Genomic DNA, 18434 nt, shown 5'->3' with positions numbered 1-18434 from the left:
AGCTCCAATACTTTGGCCACCTGATGTAAGGAGCTGACTCATTAGAAAAGACCCTGATGCTGGGAAAGATTGAAGGCAAGAGGAAAAGTGGCCAACAGAGGATGAGATGGTTAGATGGCCTCACTGACTCAATGGACATGGGTCTGAGCAAATTCCTGGAGATGGTGAAGGACAGGGAAGTCAGGTGTGCTGCAGTCCATGGGGTCACAAAGAGTCAGACACGACTGAGCTACTCAACATCAACACCAGTTCTCTATGTTGGAAAATACTCCCCCACAACTTTACCTCCCATCCCCTCCCCCTTAAACACTGTAAACCTAGCTTCTCTTCCAGAGAAAAAGTCACTTACTGAATTCATTCCTGTCCCTGATACTTGGTGGGGGTGAAGCGTGTGTCAAACACAAGTATCCTGCAGTTCCTTTAGTTTCATACACTGAAAGAATATGACACCTAGAGTATAACTTTAATTTTGTAAACATAGATCCTTTACCTATGTCAGATATAGGAAAGAAACTTAATACACTTTTAAGCATTATAAACAAATTCAAATTCTTTGTAGATTTAGTTGTTTTCTACTGCTACTGAAGAATCACTTCTCATATAAAACAAAATATACAGCTCTGAAATCTCCATAACCTATTGAAAATAGAAATAAACTGGATATACACATTTAGTTTACAGCTAGTCTTAGCAAAACAGAAATGTGGATGTATCTCAAGGTATAAAAAATGGATTTCAGCTGAAGATTGGATGGAAAGCAAATATAAAACTGCTATAGAAGAGTTCACTATGCATCTGGAATGTTTCCAGTTAATTAAAACAGAATAACTCTAAAATCTGCAGCTTTATAAAGTGAAGCAATTGAAGGACAAAGGCATTATCTGTATTTTAATTGATATTCTCTCTCTTGCTTGCTCTCAGATTTTATGAAGTTCATACTCTTGTTGATTTAAGATAGCTTGCACAGCTTCTCATCAACAGTACCAAAATTTTCCATTTCAAACTGGGGTATACCATTTACTGTCTAAACAAGGAATGGGAAATAGTGTGTTATGAGTCAAAGACTCTGTGGGAAGAAAAAGATGGGGACAGAAGACAAGCGCCTGTAACTGAGCAGGACCTTACGTCATCCTCCTGGGACAAATACCTACCCCCACACCCTCCACCTGCCTCTTGCTTGTAAAAAAAGGCCCCCAAGGCCTCCCCTGAGTTCCAAAGAATAAATTTAATCAGAGAAGTGAGAAAATGCAGAAAAAAGGCAGTCAGGAAAGGCAAAATATTACTTTAGCCATTAAATAAAGTCAAGGGTCTTTAGTTCCTTCTTGAGGACTATAGATAATTTGTTGTTATTCAGTTACTAAGCCATGCCTGACTCTTTGTGACCCCATGGACTGCAGCATGCCAGGCTCCTCTGTCCTCCACTATCTCCTGGAGTTTGCTCAATTCATGTCATAGATAATACCTCAAGCCATATCCCTGAGCTGTTTTGTAGATACTGACATGCTTACCAGTTGGAAGAAGTAAACTGCAGACTGACCACAAATACATAATCCCAGACAGGCTGGAACCAGAAGGTTGATGACATCGGCTCTCGATCTCACCAACCAATCAGAAGACTGTACACAAGCTGATCACACATCCTGCAACCCACCTCCCTCATTCTACCTTTAAAAACCTGTCCCTGAAAGCCATCGGAGAGTCTGGGCCTTTTGAGCATTACCTGCCTGGACTCCTTGTTTGATGCTCTGCAACAAATGCTGAACTGTCCTTCACTACAACCCGGTGTCAGTGGACGGACTTTACTATGTTTTAGGCGAGGGGACCCAAGTCTGGATTGGTAATGAGCCGATGACTGCAGATGGGGTCAAAGCCTGAAGTCCTGCTATTCTTTATTTTCTCATGCTATTTGATAGCCGTAAAGATGTGAAATGGTAGTAAGGCTATGCCATTCTTCATATCTGTCTCATGCCAGGAGAACATACTCATTTTTTTTCCCTTCAAGGTAGAGAGAAATGATCCATTTTATAGAGATGCTATCATGGGAACAGCCAAACACATGCATCCTTCTAGCCAGGCATTTCTCAGTTGAAAAAACTGTTCAAAATATATGATTCTGAGATTAATATTTGTGTAGCATTTCTTGCTAACCTAAACAAAATATCTATCATCCTTATACTTGTTATATAAAATATATTTTTGTTTTTTTAAAAAATTCTCTTTAAAGAAAGTGTCATTCTATATCCAAAAAAGGACATACTTTAAGAGAATATATGCTTTCAATAATTTCCTTGTCTGCTTTCTATAAAGATGATGAATTTACATTGAGATACCCCAAATTATAAGCCCTAAAATATTCAGTACAAAGTTGTTACTTCACCACACTAATAAATGACCTTAGAAACTAATATACAACTTGTTTCCTTTTGATTTTTCTCTTTTGCTTTAACGCTGACTTTATACTGAAAATGGTATTTGAAAAAAGCTAATCTAGACCCCTCAACCTGAAAGGAGCACTTTATAGAAGAATACTGTTCACACTCACATTTATCTCATTAGTCACCATGCAGTGCTGGTTTCTGCCAATAAACAGGATACATTAAAATGAAAGGGTTTGGCAATGATAAATTACATTTATGTAAGGTGGGGAAAAATGAGGCTAATGGGAATGATGGCTTATGGCCAGAGTAAATACAAAGGGGAGTCTGAGTTAGAAAAGAGAATAAAACAGTGAAGGTAAGGAATGAATTTCTCGCTGGAATTTCGTGGTTAGAATTTCTGAGTTAGACACTTTACATGCTGTACTTCTTAAGAATCGGAAGGAAATCAATCAAGAACATCATCTGACTTGGCACCAGAGGGTATATTTTAGAAGCAGCTGTTAGAAATTTCCGCTGGCTCAATCCTGTTCACCCGGAGAAACAACTAACCCAGGGTGTGTGCAGGCACCCAGTGCCAGGGCTCTGATGCATGAGGCAGACTCCTGAGGTACAGGGCCTCATCTGTATTCCCCTGGAGACTGGAGGAGAAACAATCAGAACAGCCAGCTGGCCACCGCATGCTTCACTACTGCTTCCAGCAAACTTCAACCATTTGAATTCTATTTGCAAGAGATGCATGAGCTATAACTGGACAGCAGGAATTCAATAAAACATTTGCAATGGTCTCCTTCCTTACAATAACATCCAAACTCCTACAATAGCCTACAGCCCTTACATAACCAGGCCTCTGCACAGCTCTCTCAACACAAATGATCCTTCTCAACTTGTCAGCGTTGCCCTGGCCACCTTTATCTTCCTCAGACAAGATAAGCTATTGCCATGACCTGTTTGCATCAATTTGCCGCTTTGGGAATGATCTTCCCCCATATTCTGGCAAGACCATCTCCTTGTGATTCAGGTTCCTTTCAAATCTTCTGTGTGCTTAGTCACGTCCGACTCTGTGACTCCATGGACTGCAGCCTGCCAGGTCCTTCTGACCATGGATTTCCCAGGCAAGAATACTGGAGTGGGTTGTCATTTCCTTCCCCAGAGAATATTCCCAACCCAGGGACTGAATCTGAGTCTTCGGCATTGGCAGGTGGATTCTTTACCAGTGCGCCACCTGGGAAGCCCTTCTTTCAGATAACACCTAATATTTAAGTTCTTCCTAACTAATCTGCTCTTTTAGTATAGCAACTAGTTTCAGATTTTCTTCATTGCACTTTTCACTATCTGCAATACATTGTTTATGGATTAGCTTATTTGTTCATTTTCCATCTTGGCCATTCTCACAAGAATGGAAACCTCATGAACATTCAATGAATAAATGATACAGAATCAAAGCAATTGGAGGCACTTGATAATATCTGATACCAAAACTTCGTAACAGAAAATTTATTTGTTGTGTAAACCATTTACTCCTCTCACTGAGATGGCCTAATATAGTAAAAAAAAAAAAAATTATAGACTTTAAAGAGAAAAAAGTCTTTCAGTCCTGTTTTCACCACTTATTATCTGGGTTAACTTGTGCAACTTCCCTTTAAAATAGAGATGATAATATGGAACTCACTGGCTTATTAAATAATCTACATAACTCACCTAGCATTGTGACTGACTTCTAATGTGTTCTTAAAAATTGGTAGGTATTATGGCTACAATATCTTTTCTTTTAAGTAGCAAATTTCCACCTGTTCTTTGTTGTTCTGGAGAAATCTCTATAACTGATGTGAAATCCTTTGTTTGTGCTTGTCCAGCATCCTTACCCTGTGCTTTCTGTGACAGCCCACTGGTCTTCTGTGCTGCTCAGCCCACCCAGGAACAGGCACGACTCAGGTCTTGTCAATGAGACCAGGTACTTTGCTAGAAATCTTAGTTGGCAGGAGAGTACAGTGGGGATACCTTCTCTTCTTCTCTAAATGCAACACTGGTCTGTGGTGACCACTTCTACCCAAAAGTGAAACAACTTTGCCTGAAAATGAAGCCCACAGAGAGGACAAGAATACCAAAAAGAGAGAGAAATAAAGAGTATCTTGAAGCCCATATACCTGGATCCAGCTGTACCTGAAACACCCATAGTCACTGGATATACTGGTTATATAAGCCATATTATTTTGTTTATGCCTGTTTAAGTTTTGTTTCTGAAACCTGTAATCTAAAGAATTTTAGAATCTAAAGCTTTCCAATAAAGCTTTCCAAGAAGATAATCTAAAGCTTTCCAATAAGATAATAGTTTACCAATTTACCTACTTACGCTTGTTTGTGATAAAGCTTTTTCTGATATCTAATTAGTAAATTAACATTTGGAATGAAACAGTTTTCAGTGAAAGTGTTAAAAAGGCTCTAGAGCTATGAGGAACCGCTGCTAAGTCGTTTCAGTTGTGTCTGACTCTATGCAACCCCATAGACGGCGGCCCACCAGGCTCCCCCGTCCCTGGGATTCTCCAGGCAAGAACACTGGAGTGGGTTGCCATTTCCTTCTCCAGTGCATGAAAGGGAAAAGTGAAAGTGAAGTCGCTCAGTCGTGTCCGGACTCTTCTCGACCCCATGGTCTGCAGCCTACTAGGCTCCTCCATCCATGGGATTTTCCAGGCAAGAGTACTGCAGTGGGGTGCCACTGCCTTCTCCATGAGGAACTAGTGACCCCTGAAGGTTTTTTTTAACGTGGACAATAACAGCCTTTAACGAAATGGTCAAGGTCAGCCTCTGGGTCTGAAAACCAAGAACAGATTGTTCAAGAGCAACATCTGAGTATTTGAGGTTACAAGTAACAGGAAAAATTAAGGAAGAAATTAACACCCTTACTCAAGAAATCAGCAGGGAAAAAACGGCATTATTAGGAGTAAAGAGGAAGGTAATTGTCTTCCTGTGCAAAAGAAATTTAATATTCAACAAGAAGGATATATAGCAGGTAACTGGTGACAAATGGAAACCCACTCCAATGTTCTTACCTGGAGAATCCCAGGGACAGGGGAGCCTGGTGGGCTGCTGTCTATGGGGTCACACAGGGTCGGGCACGACTGAAGCGACTTAGCAACAGCAGCAGCAACTGGTGACAAGGGCATGTGATTTGTACCAAGTCTGTAGTCAAGGCTATGGTTTTTCCTGTGGTCATGTATGGATGTGAGAGTTGGACTGTGAAGAAGGCTGAGCGCCGAAGAATTGATGCTTTTGAACTGTGGTGCTGAAGAAGACTCCAACACCCTTGGACTGCAAGGAGATCCAACCAGTCCATTCTGAAGGAGATCAACCCTGGGATTTCTTTGGAGGAAATGATGCTGAAGTTGAAACTCCAGTACTTTGGCCACCTCATGCGAAGAGTTGACTCATTGGAAAAGACTCTGATGCTGGGAGGGATTGGGGGCAAGAGGAGAAGGGGATGACAGAGGATGAGATGGCTGGATGGCATCACTGACTCCATGGACTTGAGTCTGAGTGAACTCCGGGAGTTGGTGATGGACAGGGAGGCCTGATGTGTTGCAATTCATGGGGTCACAAAGAGTCGGACACAACTGAGTGACTGAACTGAACTGAACTGAACTGTACTTTTAATGCTCTCTTCAGGAAGAGATACATTAAAACATTTTCTTATGTTAAGAGGACAGCATGCAATTAATACATATGCTGTTTTTCTTAACAAAGAATCTTGAACATCTTGTCATGTATCTATTCTTGTTATTGTTCGGCAGCAGCTGAACATATATATATACATATATATATATACATACATATAACATATATATACATATATATATCAAATATATACTCATGTATATGAGTGTATATTTGTATTTTTTAAAAAAGACCCATAGGTGTATAAAGGCTATGCCCCATCCCCACTTTTCTCTGCCAGTTACGGCTAAATAATGGACGTGAGTCTGAGTGAACTCTGGGAGTTGGTGATGGACAGGGAGGCCTGGCATGCTGCGATTCATGGGGTCACAAAGAGTCAGACACGACTGAGCAACGGAACTGAACTGAAACATATATTTACGAGAGCTTTCTATACAAGATACTTTGATAAATGCAATGGGAAATAGCAAGATAAACTTACCCTGCATCTCAAAGAGCTTATAATAGAATAAAGAAGATAAAGAACCTATACACATAACTGTATCATCAGGGATAATAACTGAATTCTGTAACAGCCATAAAGTAAAATGGAAGAGGGAAAGGATGAGCTGTCACTCATTTAGCCTTGGGCAGTGGCTCTGAAATTTGAGTGTGATTTGATGAGAATCACCTGGAAGGCTTGTTCCAACACAGAGTGTGGGGTCCACCCAAGAGATGCTTTTAACAAGCTTGCAGATGACACGGATGCTGCTGGTCTGGAGGTCATACTTTGACAACTTCCCGATCTATGAAATTGGTTTTCAATTCTAGTAACACATTGGACTTCCCTGGTGGCTCAGATGGTAAAAGCGTCTGCCTACACAATGCGGGAGACCTTGGTTCGATCCCTGGGTCAGGAAGATCTCCTAGAGAAGGAACTGGCAACCCACTCCAGTAGTCTTGCCTGGAAAATCCCATGGACGGAGAAGCCTGATAGGCTACAGTCCATGGGGTCACAAAGAGTCGGACACGACTGAGCGACTTCACTTTTACTTTTCTAGTAACACATCAGAGTCTAAGGGACTTTTAAGGGCGTCTGAGGTGGTGCTAGTGGTAAAGAAGCCGCCTGCCAATGCAGGAAACATAAGAGACGTGGGTTCGATCCATGGGTCATGAAGATCCCCTGGAGGAGGGCATGGCAACCCACTCCAGTATTCTCGCCAGGAGAACCCCATGGACAGAGGAGCCTGGTGGACTATATTCCATAGGGTTGCAAAGAATAGGACACGACTGAAGCGACTTAGCATGTAAGGGACTTCTGAAAAACTGAATGCCCAGGGCTTCATCCTAGCCCAAGAATAAATGAAAAATATCTTACAAAGGAGACTATCCTAGAGCTGGACATTGAATCATATGAGTAGTAGCTTTATAGACAGGGGAGACAGGAAGCAGAAGCTAAGTGATGTGTGAAAACTCAGGGGAGAAGGAAAGTAAAGGGTCTGGTTAGAAATGAGGAAAGCACAGCCTGGCTGGCACATAGGCAGAGAAAGCAAGGAAGTCTTGGGCCAAGTCATGAAAGATGTTGGCTGCCTGGGAAGGGAGTTTGTGACTCTTTTTGGTGGGGGGAGAGCAATAAGAAATCAACAAATGCTTTGAGTAGAAGAGTGACATGGTCAGACATGTGGGTTAAAATTATTATCTGGGAGCAAAACTCTGAGCAGATTAGAACAACACTGCTCCTCGGAGATCAGAAATGAGTGAGGATGCTAAAGCAATGGTCTAGTGGGATGCTGGTCTGGTAGTCATACTTTGACAACTTCCCGATCTATAGAATTGGTTTTCAATTCTACCAACATATTAGAATCCTCCTAAGGGACTTCTAAGGCTTCTGAGGTGGTGCTAGTAGTAAAGAATCCACCTGCCAATGCAGGAGACATAAGAGATGTGGGTTCAATCCCTGGGTCAGGAAGTTCCAGTTTGCTCAAACTGGACTCGGGGGATGTATTGTCAGGGCCCACAGCTTCCACAGAATTGCTTTAATTTTGTATTCTTATTTGAAAGATAACCTATATTTTATCAGATATGAAAGCAAAAATTATCTTTTGTGCTAATGGTACTCAAATGAGAGGTCTTCACAAGATGTGACTTAGCTTCTTAAGTCAGTATTGCTTAGTCAGTGAGGGTGAAAGTCGCTCAGTCATGTCTGACTCTTGTGACCCTGTGGACTATACAGTCCATGGAATTCTCTAGGCCAGTATTCTGCGGTGGGTAGCCTTTCCCTTCTCCAGGGGATCTTCCCAACCCAGGGATCAAACCCAGGTCTCCCACATTGCAGGTGGATTCTTTACCAGCTGAGCCACAAGGGAAGCCCAAGAATACTCGAGTGGGTAGCCTATCCCTTTGTCCAGCAGATCTTTCTGACCCAGGAATCTAGACACAGTATTTGAGCTTCCCTGATGGCTGAGATGGTAAAGAATCACCAGCAATTCAGGAGACGTGGGTTCAATCCCTGGGTTGGGAAAGATTCCCTGGAAAAGGGCATGGCAACCTCCTATTCTTATATCCAGTATTTCTGCTTGGAGAATCCCACAGACAGAGGAGCCAGGCAGGCTACAGTCCATGCAGTCGCAAAACGTCAGACACGACTAAGCACACATACACAGTATTTAAGAACTCAAGAAGAACTATTTTTTTCCCTGTGAAAGTCTATTTAGATGTCTTTGAGAAATAACGATCTAGACAAGGTAATAAAATTAGAGCAGTCTAAGAGAATCATCAGGATCTTCAACTAGATTTTAGGAGGAAAAGAAAATGAAAAAATACTGGGGGCTTTGAGGCTAAAGATGATAAAATGATGGTAGAGAGTAAAAAACATGGAAAAGGGACAGGTTTGTGTGAGGCAGGGTTATCGTGAGGATGCAGTCACAGTGAAACAAAGCCAACCCACTGGTGGTAACCACAAGAACCAACCCCTTCCTGCACCAGGAATTTTAGGAATTAATTTATCTTCATGATTTGGCCATATTACGGAAAAAAAAAAAACAACAACAAAAAAGAAAAACAACAGTATTTTTGATTTACTAAGGCCTAAAGCAGAACAAAGTTTTTTTTCTTTTAAAAATAAAAGTCATAATCTGTCAATAATTTTAAAAGATGACCTATTACAAGAGTAATTTATAAAAGGGAAATACAAAGGCTAATAATTAATTGAAGATTAAAGCTTCTGAATTATAACACATTTCCCTTTCACTTATTGTGGTTAATTTTTCCCTGCCATTGATAATGATATCAGTAAGATGATTTTTAGAGGAAAAACAATAAAATGCAATGCTACTTGAAAGTATTTGAAAGTAGATACTTTTTCCAATATCAAGCAGTACCTGTTTTATTTTATCTTCTGTGTTAAACATATTCACCTATTGGTATAAGTTACTGGCTGTTTGTTGTTTAATGGTACATAAAAGAAACTATTTTACCTTTAATCCACTGAATCTCCTAGGAGACACTGCTATAAAAGATCAATGGTTTTATTTTCCTGATAATGGTCTGCTAAATATGTAATCTCTTGATCTTCCTAAGAAATTAAGACAATAGTATGAAAGTTTTAAAACTTTTTCTAACTTATTTGCAAGAAAAGAACCCATTAGAATATCAGAAATATTAAACCCTAAAGAAGAGGACTTTATATCAAAAGAAATATCATGATTAATCATCTAACGAATAATTGCAAAAGCTCTATTCATCTGCTCTTGTTACAATATGAAAACCTTTTTTAAAACTGAACAATGACATACCTGAGCTTCTGGTTGTACTGTTTGACCTTTTCCAAGGAGGCTGCATTTATCTGAGCTTGAAATTCCTCCACTGAAACATTGTCTCTATAATAATATCCTTCCATGCTCTCCAGTGCTGTGAAAACAAGTAAATGTACTCTTCATGTGACTGTATAACTCAGTTCTCTACATTTAGTGTCATCTTATTATTAGTAAATGCATTGAATAGCACCAAATATGACCACATATACAAGAAATAAGGTTAAACCAGTCCAAAAACAGATAAAAATCATTCTTGGGCTCAAACATTTGGCAATTATCTTTAGTAAGTAGGCAAAGGTAATTTCTAATTTAAACTGTCAGGACTTCCCTGGTGGTCCAGCGGTTAGGAAGACTCTGTGCTCCCAATGCAGGGGGCCGAGGTTTATCCCTGGTTGGGGAACTAAGATCCCACATGCCACAACTAAGCCTCAGTGCTGCAACTAGAGAAGCCCATGCAATGAAGACCCAGCCTAGCCAAGACAGATGAAAAGAAAAGAACTTAAAAAAAATTTTGTCTTCTATTTTTAAAAAAGTTTTGTACATGTTTTTGTGAAGCTGAACTCAAACTTCATATATATTTACACATATATATTATTTATACTCAAACTTCATGGCTTCCTTCATGGCTCAGTGGCAAAGAATTTGCCTGCCAATGCAGGAGATACCGGCTCAATCCCAGGGTGGGAAAGATACCCTGGAGGAGAAAATGGCAACCTACTCCAGTATCCTTTCCTGGGAAATCCCACAGACGGAAGAGCGTGGCAGATTACAACCATGGGGTCACCAAAGAGTTGGACACGACTAAATGACTAAACAACACAACATACATATATATAAACGCTTAAATGTATATATACACATATAAACACACACCATATATACACATGCATATAGCTAGGTATGAGATGCAGAAATGTGTATTAACATAACGAGTAAAAATTTGAATTTGTCTGTCTCCATGTATATTAATATTCTCTTGCAGTTGCAACTAAATTATGAAACAAGAAGTACAGATAAAGAGAACTGTTAGAATACTACCTCTAGTTCAATGGTCAGTTAATTCAGTTCGAAATAAATAAGCTCTGTCATGACCTTGAGGGGTAGAATGGAGGTGGGGTGAGGGGAAGGCTCAAGAGGGAGGCAATGTATGTATACACACAGCCGATTCACTTCACCGTACAGCAGAGACTAACACAACATTGTAAAGCAATTATACTCTGACCAAAAAGGGACCATTTATGGAGAAACGTTTAAGGAAATAAATAAATAAGCTAAAACATATTTATATATATGTAAAACCAATAATTTCAAATGCCTTTGATTAATATAGATTTCTTTCATAACTAACATTTTTAGTTAAGTGTTTCTTCTTCCTTTAGACTTTACACAGTGGTATTTTTAACCTTTTGGAGAGGAAATGAATCACAGGAAAGTGCCTAGAAATACAAGATTCCCTTTCAAGAGGCTGCCAGCAACAGGAATGGCGATGGATCCAATTTGGAAATGCAAATTATTTCCCCTTGAACTTGTTACCACTAATGAGCCGCAATTTTCAGCAGACTAATTCAAAATGGATAAAAAAAATAATCTTTCAAAACTGCTAAATGCCATAGTCTCTAAACTAAATAATAATGTTTCCTCAAATTGACAAAAACATTACCACTTTGGGGCAAAGACAGAAAAGGCACTGCTAATTTTAGCTGTGCTGTTTTCTAAAGTAATCAGATTTTTAGGACATTGAAGAAATGACAAAATTTTTAGAGTATTGCTAAATTTAATTTTTTTTTTTTTGAATGGCATTATTGGTCTATAACTGAGCAAATCATTTGTGGAAAATTAGAGAGAAAGCTTCCTAACATTTACTTCAGTACAGAAAATTGAATTTGTGGGCTTCTTTCAAGGATTATTTATTTGTTTATTCCTAATGAATTCTGTGTTCATTAGAATATTTGCAACTGGTTCAGTAAGCTTCTGGGCCTGCATACACACAAGAAATATAAGGAGGTCTCCCTGATAAAACAATCCTCAAATACATGTGACATTCCCTTTCATTAAGAGTGTTATTTGTGAAAGGCCACTATTCCAGGAAGATTCAGCCTGTCAATAGTCATATTTCACTGTGCATTCCTCTTCTGATTATAAAGCTAATAGTGAAAACCCTTGCATTGGAGTAAAACCATAACTTCCACTGCTTAGTAGCTGTGTGACCTTGGGCATGTTAATTACTATCTAAGATCCTCAGGTTTCTTATTTGTGAAATGGAAAACATGACCACCTACTAATAAAGGTACTTGGGAAACAATTACATTAAATAACAGTACCTAAGAGAGCCCATGACTATTCTTATCACTAACTGAATGTATTTTATGCACTAGGTGACCTGTGCCCCACAAGCATGATCTACTTCTATTTCCACAACAGGTGGAGATGATGGATGAGTGAGCCTAGCCAAACAGGAAGTTTGGTTCCAACTAAGAGGAGGATCCACGCAAGGATGTTTCAGTTTGTGATTTAAGGCCAAGAAGATTGGAAGGTGACACTAGGAAAGGGTAATGGGACAGGAGGCAGGGGGTTGACAGTGCGAGGGAACAAGAAAACCTCTGGGATCTAGTTTCTATAAAGTCTTAATGACTCAGCTTTGTCCAGAATGTCCAGTCCTGCTCTAAAAGCTTGTTACAAATAGAGAAACAAATGTTCCTTATATTTCTTAAGATATTTTCAAATTCAGAACAGTTACAATTCACAATTATATAAATTTAAAAACAATAAGAAAAGAGTTTAAAATGTTGCCAGGAGTCTCAACAATATAGGGAAATGAACCCCCAAAAAATGAGTTTTATGTTTAAAAAGTAAACTTTGTATGGCAAAGTAGAGAAAGGAGAACAACATTCCCTATTTTAGGTGAACAACTTGGTTATATTTTTTAAAAAAGAAAATAGAATGACATATACCAAACTAAATTTGTATTCTCAGCAGGAAAAAAGGTTAAATATATAATAAAATCCAAACTTCAAAGTCTGACCCTTCCTTAGCATTTCCTTGTCTAATTTCTTATTTAGACAATTAAGTCTAACTGGTACAGGCATAGTTGGTTGAATAGTCTTGACATACTTGGTGGAATAAATATTTTAAAATAGTACCAACAAATTTGGTTGAATAAACATTAACTTACTTAAGAGCACTTAATTGAAAGCAATATTTAAAACACTACTTGAGTTTGTTAGCTTGTTTTAGTCCTACTACTTTTGAATTTAGAAGCAAAACATTATTTTAAAAGCAGGTATAGTCAGTAAAAAAAAAGTTAGAAAATTATAGATTAAATTATCTAAGACTGAAAATGAGCCTTTCTTCCACTCACTCAAAATACATTTCACAGCTTTTCCAGGAAAAAGATTGATCAGAAAAAAATATGGAGCCTCTGAGTAACAATTTTAAGAATAGTTTCAACTAACACCCTCTTCTGATAGCACAAAAGAATTGCACTAGTTAAAAAAGACATTACATATGGACTGTTACAAATCCCCAGAAATGGTCAGAATTCTTCAGAACTGGCCACAGCATTTGTAAAGAAGGCAAGTTTTATCTGTTACTGTGACCAACACTGGGAAAGGCTGTGCTACCTTGTAAAGAGATGTGGGTGCTCACGCTCATAAAGACCCACTCTTAACTTTGAGGAAATTTCAGTTCTGGGAACTGTTCTTCCTTTCTAAAAAGCTATTACATATTCTGTTTATACATACTCTGCAAAAACCCCAATGGAAAACTAAAGGATGCACCTTTTAAAGAACCTTAAGAAGAGTTTTCCAGGAAAAAAAAAAAAATGTAACTTAGAAACTGACAGTGTTTATAACAGACTGCTCCCTTTTATTTAAAAGAGAGAGAGCACTCAAGTTTCTGGGTGATTTTAATTATGTTCAAAGAGGTAATATCTTTTATTTTTTTGAGGTAATACCTTTTCAAGAAGTTAAGAGCAACAGTTTTGTGTGCCAGCTTTTTGCACAGGAAGTGAAGAAATCAAATATCCCCAAGAATGTGCATGTGGAGAAAGAACCAGCATCGAATATTCCATTTAGTTTAAGGAAAATTACTATCAGAGACCTAGGAAGTACGTACTTAACACTTTATAAGAAAGGGATGCTATATTGCTGGGCACAATATATACCTAACAAACAAACAAACAAACAAACAAAAACTTTCATCTGATGTCGTGTCCCAAAGAAGTAGAATACATGGATCCAAGAACCTGCCTCCAAAGGTTCTTCCCAAGCTAGGGATTGAACCCATGTCTCCTGCATCTCCTGCACTGGCAGGATACTTTACTCCTGAGCCACTTGGGAAGCCCCCCAGTTTGTCCCATTAACATGCTGCTAAATTGTCCTCCCAGGAACAGAGGCCCATCACAGTCATGAAGGACACCCTCCCTAGACAAAGGAATGGATCTGAAGATGCAAGATGTGAACCGAGGCAGATGTTCTAGAGCCACCCACTCGCATCCCCTTTCCAAAACGAAAGGCTTATTCTCCAGCTGCTATGACTGTCAGAAGGCATCCCTCAGTGGTCAGCTCTCTAGGGCATCTTCAGCCTGTTCTGATAACAACTGTCCAGCCGAAATTACATTTTCTTTGTGTAGCCCGAGTCCTAATGATCTAACAGTGCAGAAGCACAAGGGCTCAGTTCTCACTGCCCTAGCTCCCCAGAATCTAGAAGTGTCAACACCGTGAAATGGACTCAGCTACTTAAGCAAAGATGAACTGGATACCTGCATGTGTGTGTGTGCAGTCATGTCTGACTCTTTGCAACCCCATGGACTGTAGCCCACCAGGTTTCTCTGTCCATGGAAATTTCCAGGCAAGAATACTGGAGTGGGTTGCCATTTTCTCCTCCAGGGGATCTTCCAGATCCAGGGATCGAACTCTCAGCTCTTGCATCTTTGCATTGGCAGGGGGACTTGTTTTTAATTGGAGGATAATTACTTTACAAAAGTAATTGTACATTACAAAATTGTGATGATTTTTGCCATACATCAACATGAATTGGCCATAAGTAAACATGTCCTCTCCACCCTCCCACCTTCCTCCTCACCCCATCTCTCCAGGATGTCACAGAGCCATGGCTTTGGGTGCTCTACATCAGACATCAAACTCCCACTGGCTATCTATTTTACATATGGTGAAAGATGGGCAATGTCGCTCACCATTGGAGAAGTGCCAATTAAAACCACAAGGAGGCAGGCAGTTTCCTTACCACTGCACCACCAGAAAGTCTGTGTAATTGCACAGTGATTTATAATCCACATCGCACCGTGCTTTCTCAGTCCTGAGGGACATTAGAATCACCTGGAGAGCTTCTGAAATATACTGACATTTGAGCACCACCTCCCAGAGATTCTGACTTCATTGGTTCGGTGTGGGACCAAGCACGGGTGTTTTCTAAAATATTCCCAAGATGATTGAAGGGCAGCCAGCATTGAGAAGCACTGCAAGACTGCACGATAGCAAGCCAGGCACCCTGGGTGTCTATCTCCCTTGAACTCCCATTTTCACTCAGTTTATAGTCACTTGCTGTATCCAAGGGCTCATGAATCCCGACAGGATTCATTGTCTGGCTTGTAGGAAGTTATTCTAGAAGACTGCTTCACTGTGATCTCCATCTTCTGGTGTTTTGGTTATGCTTTGTGTTGATTTTTCTGTCTGGCTGTTTCTGTGTTCCTAACCTTGGAAATCTGTCTTTTTGTCATTTTGGCTGCCTAGATTCTTGTTCTTCAGCAGCTCTGGTTTTCAGCAACGGATGTTCCCTAGAGGGTACCTTACTGGCCTCCAACTCTGGAATTCCTGATTTACTAGTTGGTCTGATCTCTGCAGGGCACCTCATACATCAGAGTACCCTCCTCTGCCCAAGGATCCATGCAGACAAGAAAAACAACAAGTCAGGACATTTGCTGCTTCTTACAAGTATGTTGGCCTTGGTACCATATACTTGTGAGCTTCCCATGTGGCTCAGTGGTAAGGAATCCAGCTGCCAATGCAGGAGACGCAGGTTCTATCCCTGGGTTGGGAAGAAGGAAATGGCAACCCGCTCCAGTATTCTTGCCTGGGAAATCCCATGGACAGAGGAGCCTGGTGGGCTACAATCCATGGGGTCACAGAAGAGCCAGACACAACTTAGCGACTAAACAACAACAAGCCATTTACTTAGCACCGTCTACTATGGACCATATAGTTAGGAAGGCTTCCCAGGTGGCACTAGTGGTAAGGAAACTGCCTGCTGATACAGGAGACATAAGAGACGTGGGTTCGATCCCTGGGTAGGGAAGTTCCCGTGGAGGTGGGCACAGCAACCCACTCCTGTATTCTTGCCTGGAGCATCCCACGGACAGAGGAGCCTGGTGAGCTGCAGCCCATCGGGTTGCAAAGAGTTGGACACAACTGAAGCGGACTTAGCACGCATGCACAAACAGTTAGAAGGGCTGATTCTAATACATTTTCCAGGAAAACTTCAAATTCATCCACTTTATTCTTTTATATTTGCTAGCAAAGACTCATGTACCCACAAAATGAAAACCCTTCAAATAAACTTTCATCCCAGGAATAGACTCTATTTGGAATCCCTTCCATTTACCACCACGTTCAATTACCAGATGGTAATCTCTACTCAAGCTGGGGCTGAATTTCCTGTGCTTCTCTCTGAGCTGATGAAAACTCAGAACAACTAATGATTCCTCATGGGAGTTCTGTGAGTGCAGAGGAACCTCTGCATCTCCTTTAAATAAACAACCTTATCACTGACAGATTGTTAATGAGACAGATTCCCTTCCAGTCTTCTTTACCTATCTGTGACCTCCATGGCAGAAGAATTTCCACTATCGACTCTTCAAATCATTTTTCATATTTTACTGCTGTGTGAATACTAAAACCTAATGTTTGTGAAAGCTTTTCTTTACATTACATTGTAAAAGCAATATTGTACTCACTGAAATCATATATATTTAGGGATTCTTTTTAAATTAGCTTTAGCCACAATTATAAAATAGAGACTCCTTGCAAAATAATTCTTTCCCTGTGCATATTGGCTGCTGGGTATGATATTCAGCTATTTATGGTTGTGTGTCACAAATGTAATCACTTTTTTAGAAGAGATGATTAATGCCATCTGTCATCTCAAGAATGACTTCAAAGACAAAATTTTTAAAACGAGAGAAAGAAAGGAAATGAAAGGAAGGTCCTTTAACAAGTGCATGGTCTGCTTAAATGCTATAAAAGTGAACATTCCAGACCAGTAGCCTTTTCTTTCTTCTAAATCTTATGATCTCTGTAATGCCTTTTCACATATTTTAGGCTAACCTATTCTCCTATCCTAGTTCCAAAGGTGTATTTTTGCTCAATTTCTTTTTTTATTTCTTTCCATTGTAGATTCTGTTCACCTATATGGACTCTACCACATAAATGAAAACACCTTCTAGTAACTCCTAAGATCTCTTTGCTGAAATTTTTCTCAGCTTAAATGCATTCTTGCCAAGTGTCTGTTTGAGGTAGCCATTGTTTTTTGTGAACTGAGAACTTCCAGATGTACAAGCTGGATTTAGAAAAGGCAGAGGAACTACAGATCAAATTGCCAGCATTCACTAGATCATAGAGAAAGCAAGGGAATTCCAGAAAAACATCTACTTCTGCTTCAATAACTATGCTGAAGCCTTTGACTCTGTGGATCACAACAAACTGTGAAAAATTCTTAAAGAGATGGGAATACCAGACCACCTTCCCTGCCTCCTAAAAACCTGAATGAAGGTCAAGAAGCAACAGTTAGAACAGGACATGAAACAACAGACTGGTTGGTTCCCAAACTGGGAAAGGAGTATGTCAAAGCTGTATGTTGTCACCCTGCTTACTTAACTTCTGCAGAGTGCATCATGAGAAAGGCTGGGCTGGATGACTCACAAGCTGGAATCAAGATTGCCAGGAGAAATGTCAACAAGCTCAGATATGCAAGTGATACCACTTTAATGACAAAAAGTGAAGAGGAACTAAAGAGCCTCTTGATGAGAGTGAGAGTGAAAAAGCTGGCTTAAACCTCAACATTCAAAAAACTAAGATCATGGCATCTAGTCCCATCACTTCATGGAAATTAGAAGGCGGAAATGTGAAAACAGTGACAGATTTTATATTCTGGGACTCCAAAATCACTGTGAATGGTGACTGCAGCCACGAAATTCGAACACACTTGCTCCTTGGAAGAAGAGCTATGAAAAGTCTAGACAGTGTATTAAAAAGCAGAGACATCACTTTGCTGACAAAGGTATGAATACTCCAAGCTATGATTTTTCCAGTAGTCATGTATGAATGTGAGAGTTGGACCATAAAGAAGGCTGAGCACCAAAGAACTGATGTTTTCAAATTGTGGTGCTGAGAGTCCCTTGGACTGCAAGATCAAATCTGTCAGTCTTAAAGGAAATCAACCCTGAATATCCATTAGAAGCACTGACGCTGAAGCTGAAACTCTAATACTTTGGCCACCTGATGCGAAGAGCTGACTCACTGGAATAGACCTTGATGCTGGGAAAGATTGAGGGCAGGAGAAAAGGTTGACAGAGGATGGT

At 39.9% G+C, this 18434-nt stretch overlaps 1 protein-coding gene across 2 annotated transcripts in view; it reads right to left on the bottom strand.

The window, feature by feature from the left end:
* PREX2 (phosphatidylinositol-3,4,5-trisphosphate dependent Rac exchange factor 2) overlaps positions 1-18434 on the bottom strand; it is a 302468-nt gene that overhangs the window by 60823 nt on the left and 223211 nt on the right. For both annotated transcript variants that reach the window (XM_027561133.1, XM_027561132.1), the window contains exon 35: positions 9821-9935. In XM_027561133.1, coding sequence (XP_027416934.1) covers positions 9821-9935 — 115 coding nt within the window. The remainder of the gene's footprint in view (positions 1-9820; positions 9936-18434) is intronic.

This window comes from Bos indicus x Bos taurus, chromosome 14 (genome assembly GCF_003369695.1).
Source record: "Bos indicus x Bos taurus breed Angus x Brahman F1 hybrid chromosome 14, Bos_hybrid_MaternalHap_v2.0, whole genome shotgun sequence".
Lineage (NCBI taxonomy): Eukaryota > Metazoa > Chordata > Mammalia > Artiodactyla > Bovidae > Bos > Bos indicus x Bos taurus.
Note: the sequence above shows the minus strand (reverse complement) of the source record. Positions and strands in the feature narration are given on the sequence as shown.